Source organism: Meleagris gallopavo, chromosome 13, assembly GCF_905368555.1.
Source record: "Meleagris gallopavo chromosome 13, MGAL_WU_HG_1.1, whole genome shotgun sequence".
NCBI classification, from domain to species: domain Eukaryota; kingdom Metazoa; phylum Chordata; class Aves; order Galliformes; family Phasianidae; genus Meleagris; species Meleagris gallopavo.
In genome coordinates, this window is record NC_139416.1 from 790,078 (window position 1) to 804,718 (window position 14,641).

General features: G+C 45.4%; 1 protein-coding gene across 4 annotated transcripts in view; it reads left to right on the forward strand.

Annotated features, from left to right (window-relative positions):
* WDR59 (WD repeat domain 59) overlaps positions 1-14,641 on the forward strand; it is a 48,833-nt gene that overhangs the window by 15,825 nt on the left and 18,367 nt on the right. For 3 of the 4 annotated variants that reach the window (XM_010717911.4, XM_085235223.1, XM_085235226.1), the window contains exons 8-16: positions 180-296; positions 1,239-1,316; positions 2,328-2,484; positions 4,423-4,502; positions 6,639-6,771; positions 9,827-9,951; positions 10,795-10,959; positions 12,222-12,317; positions 13,724-13,880. In XM_010717911.4, coding sequence (XP_010716213.2) covers positions 180-296; positions 1,239-1,316; positions 2,328-2,484; positions 4,423-4,502; positions 6,639-6,771; positions 9,827-9,951; positions 10,795-10,959; positions 12,222-12,317; positions 13,724-13,880 — 1,108 coding nt within the window. The remainder of the gene's footprint in view (positions 1-179; positions 297-1,238; positions 1,317-2,327; positions 2,485-4,422; positions 4,503-6,638; positions 6,772-9,826; positions 9,952-10,794; positions 10,960-12,221; positions 12,318-13,723; positions 13,881-14,641) is intronic. The other variant, XM_085235225.1, reaches the window with a different exon arrangement.

The following is a 14,641-nucleotide window of genomic DNA, read 5'->3' on the forward strand; positions in this document are numbered from 1 at the left end:
ACCTCACCTTTCACAGCACCTTTCCTTCAGCTATTTTACTGAGCTAGTATCTTCCATTGGCAGGAGGGTGTTCCACCTCTTACCCTTTTTAAAGTATTTTTTAAAATGCTTTTTATGCCAAAGAGCTGGGCCAAATTTTGGAAGTCCTTTGCTGAGAAGGAAAATGTGTCTCCTTCCAGAAACCCAGCACTGCAGTAGAATACTTAGCAGCTCATCTCTCTAAAATCCATGGTCTGGATTGGCATCCTGACAATGAGTACACGCTGGCCACTTCCAGCCAGGACAACTCTGTGAGAGTAAGTATTGCTTCTGGGACTTTTGCCTGGGAGGCATCAAGATGGTGGAACAGATTTCGTTCTCCTACTGCACTGGGCAGTGCTTGCCATTGGCAAGATCTGGATCCTAGATCCTTATGTCTGTTTTCTGGCAGCCTGTTTGTATTGAACCAAGGGTGTGCTTACAAAGTAGACACAGAGAAATGATTGCAGGATGGATGCACATGTGCTTGCCGTAGTTAACACAGCTGCAATGATCTGAAACTGAAAACAGCTGCCTCTGCCTGTTGCTTGCCAGAAGTGCCTCCTTCCCAAAGTGTGGAGTTGCCAGCCTCAAGCTGATTACAGCAAATTGGTGGGAAACATGCTCCAGGCCCTGGGGTTCTCAAACTCATGTAAAATTGGGTTATCAATATGTCTGCAAGCATTGCTCTGCAGAGCCTTACTTGAGGGGGAATAGCGTGCTTGGTATGTTAGCCAAATGGAATTTATTCACGTTCAGCTAAGCTCTGAGGTGAATGCAATTGATGTGTATTCTATCAAAGCAAAAGGTTAGATTCTTCATTACAGAATTAGCAATAGCAACAAGGTGGGCCTGCCTCCAGTCTGGACTGGCGCATGGGTTAGTCCAGACCTTCAGGGCTCTGAAAGCCCAAGCAGCCTCCCTGTCTCCATGCTCTAATTACTCAAGCTGTGATCACTGTGGACATGACCACAAATCACTTGTTTTCGAAGAGCTGCTACCAGATGCTGATCACTTGGTATTTGTCCTTTGGGGCCATCTCTGTTGTTAATAAATGGGGCTACTAATGATGCTGTGTGCACCCTGGCATATTTCTCACTGTGTTATATCTAATGACAGCATAGAAAGCTGCAGCTTTAAAAGTATGGCCAGCTGACTTGTGCCTTTGCTTGATGGTTTTGTTGTGTGGTTTAGTTTTTTTTTTTGTTTTCTTCTTAAAGTTCTGGGATTACCGTCAGCCTCGGAAATACCTCAATATCCTTCCCTGCCAGGTTCCTGTCTGGAAGGCGAGATACACGGTGAGTGAGAAACACCCACCAGCCCCACTTATCCTGTGAGAGCAAATTCATGAAGGCATGTTAAATAAAGAACTGCTGCAGTGCTTCTCGACACTTCGACTTGATGTTAAATTGATTTTAAAGTCCCTTATGGTGCTTACAAGGCCTAGAAAAGCGGTGTCTGCAATGGGGGCATTCAGGAGAAGAAACCACTGGCATTGTGAGATCCCAGTCTTTGACATCATCCTGCTGGGGATAAAACTCAGGTGTGAGTGATTAGCTCTGGGAGCAGGAGTCTTGGAAAGCAGCTGCTGCTATCACTGTCCTATTTTTTCACTCATGTCCAGCACTGGTACATATAGCACAGACGTTTGCCCTCTCTGAGGGCTTCCTCTGCTCCCCAAATCTTCAGTTGTGGCACACTGAGCTCTTATTGCATGTCAGATCCAAGAAGTAGTGCTTTTTGATAGAGCAAACACACAGCTTGTGTAAAGCTAAGGCTCTTCAGATTAGTCATACCTGTTCTCTTCTCTGGACATCTGAATATGTCCTAAAGTCAGTACCGTCTCCTGAGGCTTTGGTTCCTTTTCCACATCCCCTCGCGGGGCTGTAAGAATGGGTTATAGTGTTCCTCTGAGAGTCATGGCTGTGAGTAGCTGCCAGAGCTCCATCCCTTGGAAGCAATTCTTGCAGTAATTCTTGCAGTGCTTGGTAAACTGCAGTAAGGATCCCAAGTGAAAAGTCGTTGCTGAAACCACTCCAGCCTCACAGCTGATAATTGAGGAAGAAGCAAAAGAAGTGGCTAACCTTAACTGAGCTGTGTTGACTCTAAGCATGTTACATCTTTTCCCTCTTAAGATGCCAGTTTTACACAGCAGTTGCCTTGTCACTTCTCCTGCTTTAGGCCTGGTTCTGCTTAGTGCTGAGCTAATTTAAAATCAACACATTCTTATGGATGGCAGTAGGTGAGAATTACAGAGCATACTAACAGCAGGGGAATGTACCTCAACCAAAAGGTGTTTCTTTCTCAAGCCTTTCAGCAATGGGCTGGTGACAGTGATGGTTCCGCAGCTCCGACGAGAGAACAGCCTACTTCTCTGGAATGTCTTTGACTTGAACACACCTGTTCATACTTTTGTGGGACATGACGACGTGGTGCTGGAGTTTCAGTGGAGGAAACAGAAAGAAGGTGAGATCAGGGCTGGGCTCAGTGCTCTCTCTCCTGCCCTGCTGCCATCAGCTTTTCATGGCTCCTGGCTGCGATGCTCACGCTGTCACCCTCTGACTCTTACCTTTCCTTGGAGCAGCTCCAGCTTGCTTTCCTGCCCCTGTCTGCTGCTGTTCCCCCCCCAAGCTACAGCTGTTTTCCACTCATTTTATCGCAGTGGCCTCAGAAGCATTGCCCTGTTGTTTCCATGCTAACAAAGCAAATCCAGCGAATGCTGAGAGGGTCAGCGGTGACTCTAATTGCTTCCTTTCCCCTGTGAGTCTATTTTTAAATGTATCTTTCAGAATAAATTGTGCAAACAATGAGATGGGTGTATGAGTGCAGGCACCCTCCCCCTGCTCAGACCTGCAGGCTAACCAGTTAACCCCTTGCATTGCTGCCTGGATCGCAGCCTCCAGCATGACCACAGAACCAATGTTCTCTCCTTATCCGTATGCTGGCAAAGGCAGGAGAGGGAGAGCGTGGGATGGGGAGGCTGCTGACAGAGTTCAATCCTGACTGCATTTTCCAGAGTAGGCAGCTAAATATAGGAAATTCCAGAACCTCAACTACCATCGATAGAATGAACATGCCTGGCTTTGATGGTACTGCTTTGCAGTGTAAAGGCACACAGAGCTGGTGGGAGACTCCAGATTGGAGGCGTTACTGGCACACAGCTGAGTTGGGAGTCAGTTTCATCTCTGCTCTGCATAGCTGTCTATGAGTGAATGGGAATCCTGCACTGGTTCTCAGGGCTGTTGTGGGACTCCTGCTCTCATTCCCAGGGATGTTCAGTACTATAATCTCTGACCTTGGAGCCTGTGCACCTGCCAGTTACTGGTGGTGAAGTTGACAGAGCACTGGACTTGGATTTAGGAGACCCGAATTCTAATCCAATTCTGCTGCCGGTTGCTGGGGCAATTCAGTTCAGTCACCTTTTTTCTGTTTTTTGCTTTTCTTTGAAAAAGAGGTAAGCAATATAGAACTGTATATGTGAGGAATATAGAACAGGATCTGGAGGTGCAGTCTAAGAAAGCTTGTATGTGAATGTTCAAGCAGATCTGAACCACAATTGCACTGTCTCAGTTGAATTCATGTATACATACCAAGGCTGGAAGTCATGCTTTTCTCAAGCAACATTAATCATACAAGCATTCCCAGTCCGCTTCAGTGCAAAGACAGCCAAGATGCCTCAAGATAGCACAAATCTCCTTGCACAAAATCTGCAGTGCTGTATTTAGACAGCCACTGTGCCTCCACAGAGGGGTGTCAAAAGCAGTTGTGCAGCAGCAAATTCCTAAACAGCAGCAGCTGTTTTTCGAGGGCAATTTAAACTGTATCACAAGGCCTACAAATGGACATAAATAGCCTGGTACCTTTATCTGCTGCTCAGTAGTATGTATCTACGTGTATTCGGTTACAACCTGAACTTGTCTTGGCATCAGCAGCTCTTTCAGAAGGAAAAGGATGCCTGGGGCCAGGCTGTAGCATAGAAATGTTTTTTAAATGTTTGCATCTTAAAATGTCTTTCAGTTCATCACCTGTTTCAACTTTGCAGTAATGTAAAAATAAATCCATCTCTCAACTACTTCTCAAATCACTTCTTCCGCGTAAATAAACTTTATAGGCAGTCTTGTTCGTTCCTAGTTTGAAAACCTGTATCATATTCATTATATTTATTTTGTGGCTTTCATCTGTAAATTATACCCTATTTAGAGGCATGGTAACTGTGGTGCAGGAGGAAGCCCAGGTCAATTCAAAGCAGGATAGAAATCATAGGATTGATGAGTTCTGCCTTCCAGTGTAGTGCCTTATCCACACGACCTCCCTGCCAGCTTGCTTGCTTCTGTTTGCACTTAAAGCAGCACTGAGATACGGTCTCAGTTTTCAGTTGGGTCTATAAGTTTCTGTCCTTTTTAGGTTCTAAAGACTACCAGCTGGTTACGTGGTCTCGTGATCAGACTCTGCGGATGTGGCGGATTGACTCTCAGCTGCAGAGGGTACGTAAACACTTCTGAACTGTAGGTAGTTTTCTTACAGGCTGGATTCACCTCCCTTTCCTTACTCTCCCAGTCACTCTTCTGGTATCCTTGAGCTGCAGACACAGCAACAAGCTGCTACTTCAGTTCCCCCTTCAGCTCCAGCCCAAATGTGATGAGAAACATCCCCAGGGAGGCCTGTCCTGAGGCCTCTGTGTGTGTGTGTGCAAAGCCACTTTGTCATGTAGCAGTAAGCGTGCAAGGCTTTGGGGAAGGCAGAGAGCAGTTACTGCCCGATTACCTCTGAAGATGCCACCTCTGTGGCTGCCAGACTATTCTTGGCATTCTAGGTATCAGGTAAATGCAGGAATTGCACCCTCTGCTTCATCTCCTGTTTCCATTGCCTCTTGGCCTGGTGCAGGCAGGAGGAATTCCAGAGTTCTGCTGTCTGGCAGCAATTACAAAGTGCTAAAGCAAGCTAGGTTAGCACTGCTGGGCCAGAGCAGAGGGTTCATACAGGCAGGATGGCCCATATTGCCCTGCTTGTCTCATCTTCAGCTGTGGTTGTCTTGGAAGAGGGTAAGAATAAAACAAGTATGGAGTGATATTTCTCTGAATGCCCTCACATCCTTCTGTAGTTTACAGCTTAGAGGCCTACCAAGCCTGGCATCTTTGTATTTGGTAGTGCTTGATGGGCTTCACTTCCATAGATTTGTTCTGACTTCCTGGACTTGTGTATGTTTGCCATCCTAAACATGTTGTGAGTGAGGAGTTTCATGGCTTTTCTGCATGCTGGTAGGAAAACAGCTCCTTTCATTTGTTAATTTTGCTACCTGATAGGTTTTTTTTTTTTTCTGATACATACTTGCTCTTAACATTGAAGATGAAATGAGCAACCAATCTTACACCATCTTGACTGTAGATTTCTGTCATACGGACCTCTTGGCTGTAGATCTCAGCTGTCTCCTTTGTCTATAGTCAAAATATCCTGATTTCCTTTATCCTCTGTATGAGAATTTTGGTCATCCTTTTGTATTTCACGGCCCTTTTTCAGCTCTACTATTTTTTGGGATGGGGATCAGAATGTTGTTCTTAGCAAAGATTTCCCAATATTTCATTTGTTTTTAAAATGTTGGGTGTAATTCCATGAAAACATCAGCTTAGTCTGTTCTCTCTGTCTTGCTCCCTCAGTCAGCTTGAACTTGTCATTTTTTTTGCCTATATGCATTGCTTTATATTTATTTGAACCGAAGTTCATCTTTCCTGCGAGGTCCTTCTGTGACTGTTGGCAGTCAGCCACACTACGTTACTACCCTGAATAACCTGGTGGCATCAGCAAACCTGGTCACGTTGCTATTCACCTCCCATTCTAGGTTTCTTATGAATGTTGAGAAGCGTGTGTCCCAGCACAGATCCTGCAGGAGTCCTGCAGGTCTGTAACAAACCTTCTCTGTGAAAAGTGACCCTTTATGCGTACCTGATACAGCTGTGGATAGTTTATTTCTGTCCTTCAAACCAGTTGTTTGTCTGTATCGGACTTCACTCATCCTCTGCTGGCTCCTGCTCCTCTCCTGTTCTTATTCTTTATCAAGCTGCACCCGATGGCATGTTGCTGGTGACCAGTACTGTAATTTGCTACATCATAGCCTTATCCTTTCTTCTCCCTGTGTTTCTTCTCTTCATCTCCTATTTTCCTGTGCTAAACTTGTGTTTTAAGTTTTCATGGTCTCTTTTTTGGTACAGGACTTAAAGCACTAGGGCCTGTAATGTTTACCTGGGCTTCCAAATTCTAAAGTGCGAATATCAAAAGCAGATAGCGTGCTGCTATTGTATCTGATGTAAAAATTAAGTGACTTTTGACACACGAGCACACTAATTAAAAGTGTTAAGGGCACATTTGTTTTTGTTTAAAGTAAAACCTCTGTTACTTAGACTGGTTATGTCAATGAAGTGACTTTGTAAGCAAGCAAGGCACTCAGAAGGGACGAAAGGGAGAATGTCGGAAAGAGGAAAACCAGCCTATCTTGTCAAAGAAACAGTGCCAAGGTCTGTGACTGCAGAGTGCGCAGGCTCACCTTGCAAATCCAGAAGTTAGTTGTTTAGTGGCTTTTCTTTGTTTTCTGTTGTGCAGCATGTTGGTATGCTTGTTCTTTTCAGCTGTGTGCTAATGATATCCTGGATGGAGTTGATGACCTCATCGATGGGATTTCTCTTCTGCCCGAGCCAGACAAGACCCTTCAACCACAGGACTCTGAGCCCCAGCATAGCTCTGGACATGGGGATGAGGAAGGTGAGGCAAGTGATGAGTTGGGAAACTCTAATAGCAGCTCTCTTTGTGTTGGGAAGAAGATGCCTCACAACCTAAGAAAATAACACTGTAGGCAGAGCACAAACTGGTGTTGTCTCAGAGGTTAATGGATTACTCTTTGGGAGGAGAGAAAACACAAGGGCTTTCTCAGGATTGTCCTACCAGATTTTTCTCCTCTAGCATAATGATGTCATTTTAGTTGTAAAACAAATCTCTTCCTTGTCACTAGTAGCACTTAATAGCATTGCCTTTAGGTCATCTTTGTGGCTTCCTGCCAGAAATAAGGTAATCAGAAAATCAGTTCTGATTCTTAAGAATGCATTTCAGTTTAAGCTGGGAGGTGAATGAGATCCATGGAAAAGGGAGGCTCATGGATAAAGTGCTGTGACACAAACTGCTTGCCTAGTATCTAAATCCTTCTGCTAGAGTCACTATATGAGCTGATCTGAGAAGGACACAGGCATATTTGCAGTGTCTTCCCCCATCTTCCAAAGTATTATGGAGAGAGCTGCTGTCTTTTTCCCATGTTCTGAGAACAGATGATTGAAGGCTAGCAGAGGGAGAGGGCTGTAAGCTCTATCCCGTGAGTACTAGACAGTTAGTTAGAGCTTCTGAGTGAGCAGTGATTCTTCATTATGGAAGAGAAGGCAAACAAAGGCAGGAATGCGGAGCAGGGTTTGTGTGGTTAAGGCTCTGGCCATGTTAAACATTCAGGGTAATAGTGTTTGAAGAGATTAGAATAAAACAGAAGAGGCTGCAGCAGCTGAGACCCACAGTGGTGATGTGCTCATGAAAAAGCCATCTAAAGAGTTTTCTATTATCTAAAGGAAGAAGAGGAAGAGGAATTCAGTGCTCCCATGTCTGTGTCAGCTTGGGTTTAAATTCACAGTTCCTTTCTGTACTGAAGCAGGGTGCTACAATGGATCCCTGTGTGGCAGGTTTATAGGAAAGCAGTTTGATTCTCCTTTTGGGTTGCCAGCAAGCTGAAGAGAAGGTGAGGAAATGGTCTAATAACTGTCCTCTGAATCAGAGACAACTCTGAGGTCCCCTTAAGGAAGCTTTTCCCTGATACTGGAAGATTCCTGCCCAGTGAAGTTCCTTTGTAACCTCCGTGGATGGTCACAGAACAACTTTCTAAAAGTTGAAAGCCCCTCTGTCTACATGAGGATTTTATAATATGATAGCAAGTGTTCTAGGTATCTGTGCTCACCATGAGCAATCCTGTATGGAGAGGCATAGACTCTCTTGCTCTAGCTGGGAGTATTAAGAGAAGGGATGTCATTCTGACTGCCTGATCTCTGCAAGGGAGAGGGTTTTTCATGTCCCTGATGAGGTCACATCCATGGTGTGGTTTCTGTGTGGGTCTGGTAAGGCTTTCTTTGTTTCAGAGGGAATTAAAATGACTTTTCTGTAGGAGGGTAGATGTTGCTGCAAATAGTATGACTTCATGGTCACTGCACAAGTAAGTCTCTAGGTAGGAGTTTCAGCTCTTTCTAGTCCACAAGCAATTGTGGACTGTTGATGTGAGCCACCCTGGAAGTGGCTTAATTTCCATTGCAAAGTCTCCATGTTAGATTAGTAAAGCACTTTGGGGGATCTTTAAAGAGAATGATGCTCTACAGATAAATTGGAAAGCACACCAGCTGTGTCTTCAGTGTACAGCTCTTCTCACTGGTTGCTGCCTATGAAAGATCATTAGGAATCTGGACAGATACATGGGCTTTTGGAGATTAGAAGCTAATTGGAAGACGGGGAGAAGACGAAGGGAAGGCAGTGCCCATTTTAGGAACCTCAGAGATGGCTTTTTAGTTAAGCTATGGTGGTGTCTTCGAGCTAGAAATGATTATCTTCCCTGAGAGCCACTGATCTTCCTTTAATCCTTTTTTCAATTCCGTATTGTGAAATGTATATATAAGCACTATAATAAAATCACAAATAGGAATGAGTAGCTAAGAATTCTATCTATCCAAATTCAGCAACCAGCTGGGCAGCAGTAAAGCCAGTTATATTTGTCCCAGCAGCAAAGACAGTGACTTTCAGGCAAACCCCTGTACAAGGATAGCTTTTTTTACATTTCTTGTTTTCTGTTTTCTCACTAAGAATAGTCTGTGTGAGATCAAGGTGAGAATGACAGCTGAGTAAGTGGGACATCCCTTGTATCTTTTGTTGATGTTTCCAAGGACATATTTGGTTGTCTTAGGAAGGGCTGCCACAGCAAAACCCCCTTGAGCGGGAGCTTCACCCGTCCTAGTGGAGGTGGGTAGCAAGGGTTAAGGCAAGAGCCAGCCAGGCACAGCAGGCAGTGACCAATTCTTTTGAAACTCAGTCAAACTGGCTATCTTAACCATAATTCCTACTCAGCAGCACTTGCCTGGCTCTTTAAATACATTCTGTGTTTGAGGGGTTATTGACCTACTGAAAAATATTGATAGTGGAAGAGGACAGCTAGATCCAACGCTTAAATGAGTCTTTAAGGACTGTTCGCTAGAATGCTTTACAACATTAAATGGACACTGCTGCTTCAAATTAATTAAACCTCTCCTAAGGCCAGAAATACCCTCTCCTCCCTCCTTATTCATTAGATTGCTTTGGATGCATTCCCTGAAAGCCAAGAGCGGTGGAGTGTGAATCCCAAGACCAGAGCTCCTCCTGGAGACTGCTTTGGCAGTAGTTCTTTCCTGCCGGACCAAGAGACTCCTTAGTTCATCTGTTCACGTCTGGCAGTGCTGCGTAGGGAGGAGAGAGTGTCTCAAGTGAGTAGAGACCAGACCGTTTCAGGGCTGTGCAGAGTACAGGTGGCTTCTTTAACCTTCTTGGGAAACCACTGTGGAGACGGGTTGTTTCTTTGTTTTATGAACAAGGCTCTGAAGTCCTCCTCTAAACAACAGCTTAGATCCTCCAGCTTACAGGGCTTTGCCAGGTAGAACTCGTGCTTTTATATATCAAAAAGCAGGCTGTTCTCCTTGCTGCCTCGTGGCATTGCATGCCAAACCTCTACTCTAACTTGCCTTAACCTGTAACGCATCTTTTCTGCCAGCCTTAAAAGAAGACTTCCTGAATGACCTCCTGGTGGGAAAGAAAACAGACCAACTGGGGCTGCCTCAAACACTGCAGCAGGAGTTCTCACTGATCAACGTGCAGATCCGAAATGTCAACGTGGAGGTAGTTTCCTTTCACTACTTGGCTAGAAGGGGATATGGGCAAGCTGGCTCGTCAGAGCCTTCTGAAGGGAACTCTCCTGCTGCAGTGACTGCTGCCTGTAAGCAAGGCTTATTTTGAGCTGTAGAGATCCTTTTGGCCATGGGTAGTAGAAAAGAGGATAATCGCAAACACTGGGAACGAGAGAGAGATTTCAGCATAGTAACTATGCTGGCACTGGCCCCAAGGAGGCTGGACTGTGTTTTTCTTCTGCCAAAACTGCAAAGTGGCTTGTTCCAGTACGTGCAGCTGATCTCATTTCAACTGTTTCTGAACTCAGTCAGATCAGCCCTCACTGTCCCACACTCTGGCCCTCAGTTTTGGCATCTCTCTTTCACAGCAGAGCCTCTTCTGTGTGTGGAAGGTGACTGAAGGCCCAGTGCAGTGCTGGAATAGCAGGCTTGGGGCTGCTGTCTGTCATCTTTCCTCACCACTGCCGTTTCACATTTTCAGATACCTTCCTGAGAGTCCTGTATGGTCTTAGATGGTGCCTGTTCCTGCTGCACTGGGCCTGAAGTGTTCTGTATCCAAGGGCAGGGGGGTGGAGTGCAGCAGCTGTTGGGAGCTGCCTGATTCCTGCTGCAGCCTGGGCTGGCTGGAGTTTCCAGATGCTGCTGGACTGGCAGTCTGCTGGTGAAAACTATTCCCTGGGTTTTTTGCTGTCGCTGTATTCATTGCCCGTGACAACAGCACGACTTTGTCTTATGGATATGCAAGGGAATCAGCCCCTCAGCATGAATTGAAGCCGCTGCAAGTTAAAAGGTCCTTGGAGGTCTGAATGCAAGGCAATTGCTTTTCCTCACACAGATGGATGCGGTGAATCGTAGCTGCACAGTGTCAGTGCACTGTGGCAACCACCGAGTCAGGATGCTGGTGATGTTCCCTGTCCAATATCCCAATAATGCTGCGCCATCCTTCCAGTTCATCAACCCCACCTCCATCACTGCCTCCATGAAGGCCAAGCTGCTGAAGGTACGTGGTCCTACGACTAGACACGTGCTCAACACCTGGTGTCTAGACTTCTGACACAGTCAGACCTTGCTGAAGGTGTACCAGAGACTGCTGTTTGAACGAATGTATTTTGGAGCCTGTAGGGTGGGGTGTTTGCTGGCCTTGCAGCCTAGTTCTTCCTTTTCCCCACTGATGCTTTTTGAACACGTTTTTCTCTGCAACTTGGTATGAGTGTCACGTGTATTGCCTGAGGATCCCTAACATCCTTCTAGAACTGCTGCTCCAAGCCTCATAATGGACAGAATGAGCAGCAAAGCATCCATTTGCAAAATGGCAGTATTTCTGGGCTGGCATGTTGTTTTCTGCTCGCCTCTACGAGCTGTTTTGAGATTTTTGCGCAGAGCCCGTTAATTCTAGATCAAGTGTTTGATCAATTGATGCAGGAAGTCCTATTGCTGCTGAAATCTCTTCTCCAGAGCAAGGGCTGCTCTCCCTTGCCACTCCTGTGAGAGCAGTAGGAAAGCAGACTTACTTTACCTTTGGACCACAAAGAAGGGATGAAGTGCTAGGCTATTTCCTAATGTAAAGCAAATAGAGGTAATGACATAAAGCATTGCTGGCTTTGGACTTGTTTTCTTCCCTGCATTTTGTTGTGTTCTGCTCAAAGCAGAGTGGAGGATCACAGATACTTTATGTCTTCCTTGAAGAGGTGAGATTTTTTTTTAAATACTTGACTGCAGATCCTTGGGAATGGTTTGTGTTTGAATGGAAAGGAATGATGAGAAATTGCTCTTTAAGGGAAGGAAGCAAGAACCTGGGATTTCAAAGTGTATGAGTGCCTCAGTCTTCAATGCTTTGGTCCTCCTGTGTCTAGCAATGTTATGGGCTGAAATGGCTGCCTTGGAGCAAAGTAGCCTCAGGCTTAGGCCTAAGCTTATCCATCAGGCAGATGGATCTGTTTGGGTTCCTTCTTGAAAAAGCTGGATCCAGTTTGCCACAAACTGGTATGGAATGTTATGGGCTACAGTAATACAGAAGCCCAAGGCTTGGATCAGAGTGTGCTGAACCTCAGTAAACCCTCAGTGCTCTGATCAAAGCTCAGTCATTCTTTCCTTGAAGCAGGCAGCGCATCAGTGGGTAAGTGTGGCTCCAGTGGGTGTTCTGGGATGTCTCTGGCCTTGCAATCTCATGAGCCTGGCAACTCTGCTGCTCTGCAGACAAAAAAGGATGTGGGAAGGTACGGATATAACCATGACTCAAGCTGTATCTTGCATGTATTCCAGATACTGAAAGACACTTCTCTGCAGAAAGTGAAGCGGAACCAGAGCTGCCTGGAGCCCTGCCTGCGTCAGCTCGTCTCCTGGCTGGAGTCTGTCGTGGTATGGAGGATTCCATGGGCTTTCTGCCCTATTTTGTTGTCTTCTCTCACATCCCACGCTTCTGACTCTGCACTGAGAGTCTGGCCTCATTAGGCATGTAAATAGACCCCTGTGACTGGCTGATAGATTTGTGGAAGTTCTTGTGGTTAATGTTGAAGAAAACTGAGTGGGGTGATCAGGCCCTGAAGGTTTGCTGTTGTGCGGGTGCTCACTAATAATTAGGTTAGCAGGAGTTACTGTTGGTTGCAGCATCACAGTGGAGCATGGTACCTTTCCAGCTCTGAGCAGATCTCACCGACCAGCAGGGCATGGGTATCAGCTGTAGAAGAAAATAAGATGTCAGAGAGGTGATGAATTCATTCTTGTCTGAGAGGCAGCGGCAGATGTCTTTACCTCTCAGTTCTATTCAAAGATTGTGCTAACCAGAGGGCCTTTGTTTTCTTCCTTTGAACAAAGCTGTGAAAGTTTGTTTTTTTTTTTCTAAAGCCTTGTGAGAGGGTTATATAGGGTTGATACCACAAATAAATGCAAATCCCACTCTGCCCTTAGCTGAGAGATCTGTGATACCTACTCAGCATCCTGGTGTCAGGTAATAGGTCTGTGTGTGGGAGCAGTGTACTGTAATGTGTGTTTTTCGCATTCAGAAAAAGATGAGTCTTCTCAGGTTTCTTTTTCAGGAAGCCTTGGTTATTCATCATGAATAAGGGATCTTTTTTTGTTGGTGGTGTTTTTTTGTTTAATTTTCTAAATTTTCTTTTTCTCCACGTTGGAAGTTTTATTTCTGTTTGATTTCAGCAGTACTTGTATGGAAAACTTGAGTCAGATGCTTTTATAGGATTCCTTTAGACCTGAGCTGTATCTTTTCCAATTGAATGCAAATTTCTGCCAGAACTTCTCAGGGCAGACCTGAGATCTCCCAGACTTTCACCACCTGCCTTCCTCACTTCAAGATGTCCAACTTGCATTTGAAACCCCCACATTTGCATGGGGTGTCAAGATAGTCGTCTTTAAGGTGACTTTGTCTTACTGGCATCATTGAGGTACCAGGTTTTTCTCAGCTTTGTGTTTTGTTGTTGGGAGTCACATCTGAAGGTCAGATTTCCTATATAGTTTTCCCTCAAGACCACTGTTTCTACCCTAGTTGAGCTCTGCATTTCAACACAGCCGTGAATGGAGAGAGCTCTCCATACAAACAGCAGTGCAGAGGAGCACTTGGCTCAAAGGTACGCATGCTTGCAAATGCTTTCGGAGCCAAAGTAGTAGCTGTGCTCTGTTCTTGATCTGCTTTGACTCAAAGGAGAGGCAGACATCTGTGTGAGACTGCTTGGCACGAGGATTCCCAGTGCTCCAGCTGAGTTTCCTCCATGTGGCAGCAGGAACATGACCTTGTCTAACTTCTGTTTCAGAACCAAGAGGACAGCACGTCCAGCAACCCCTATGCTCTGTCCAACTCCGTGACGACCCCCCTGCCCACCTTTGCCCGGGTCTCCAATGCCTATGGCTCCTACCAGGACTCGAACATCCCATTTCCACGGACCTCTGGAGCCCGGTTCTGTGGTGCAGGTTAGCCTCATCACTGGTGCAATGACAGCCATCAGAAAAAGGGTACTTTTAACATCTTGAGGAGCAATCGCATCTGAACAAGACAAAGCTTTGGTTGCTGCCATGCAAGGAGTACTAAATGCTTCTAATGCAGCTATGTTGTGATAAATTTACAGATAATGGGCCTAGTTAGCAACTGCTTGCAGTTGGTGTTTCATGTGGGATTTTAGGATACAGATCTGGAAATCCAGGCGTGAATGAAGAGATGGCCATTGGCATAAGGCGTGCCAAGGCACTGATGCATCTCTTCTTTTTCCAGAAGTCTGGAGGTAGCTTTTATCCTTCCATAATTCACTCCTACCCACCTCAAATTGTTGGATGTACTCTGGCTCTTGAGTCTTCACAAAATTCCTGTAACTTTGGGTTGAACTTACCCCTTGTTAAAGGTTATTCTTGTTACTGACTCAATTTGAGCATGTTTTGAAAGTTTTTTTTTTCATACACATTTCACTGAATGCCAAGCATGAGTAAAACAGTAATGCTGCATTGAACAGGCTGAGTGAAACCTGCTCTGTTTCAAAACTCTTGCACCAGGGTGAGTGGCTGAGGACACTTGAAATGGTAGCAAATGGAATAAAGCTTGTGGGAGCACTTTGGAGGTAGTGTCAGATGGCTTGGGTTGTCCTTTTAAAGAGATTTGCCAGCTCTTGTGAGTTCTTTGCATGTTAATGCCCTCACGTGCATCTGGAGTATCAGAATGCTTGACAATCCTGGTGAAGAGG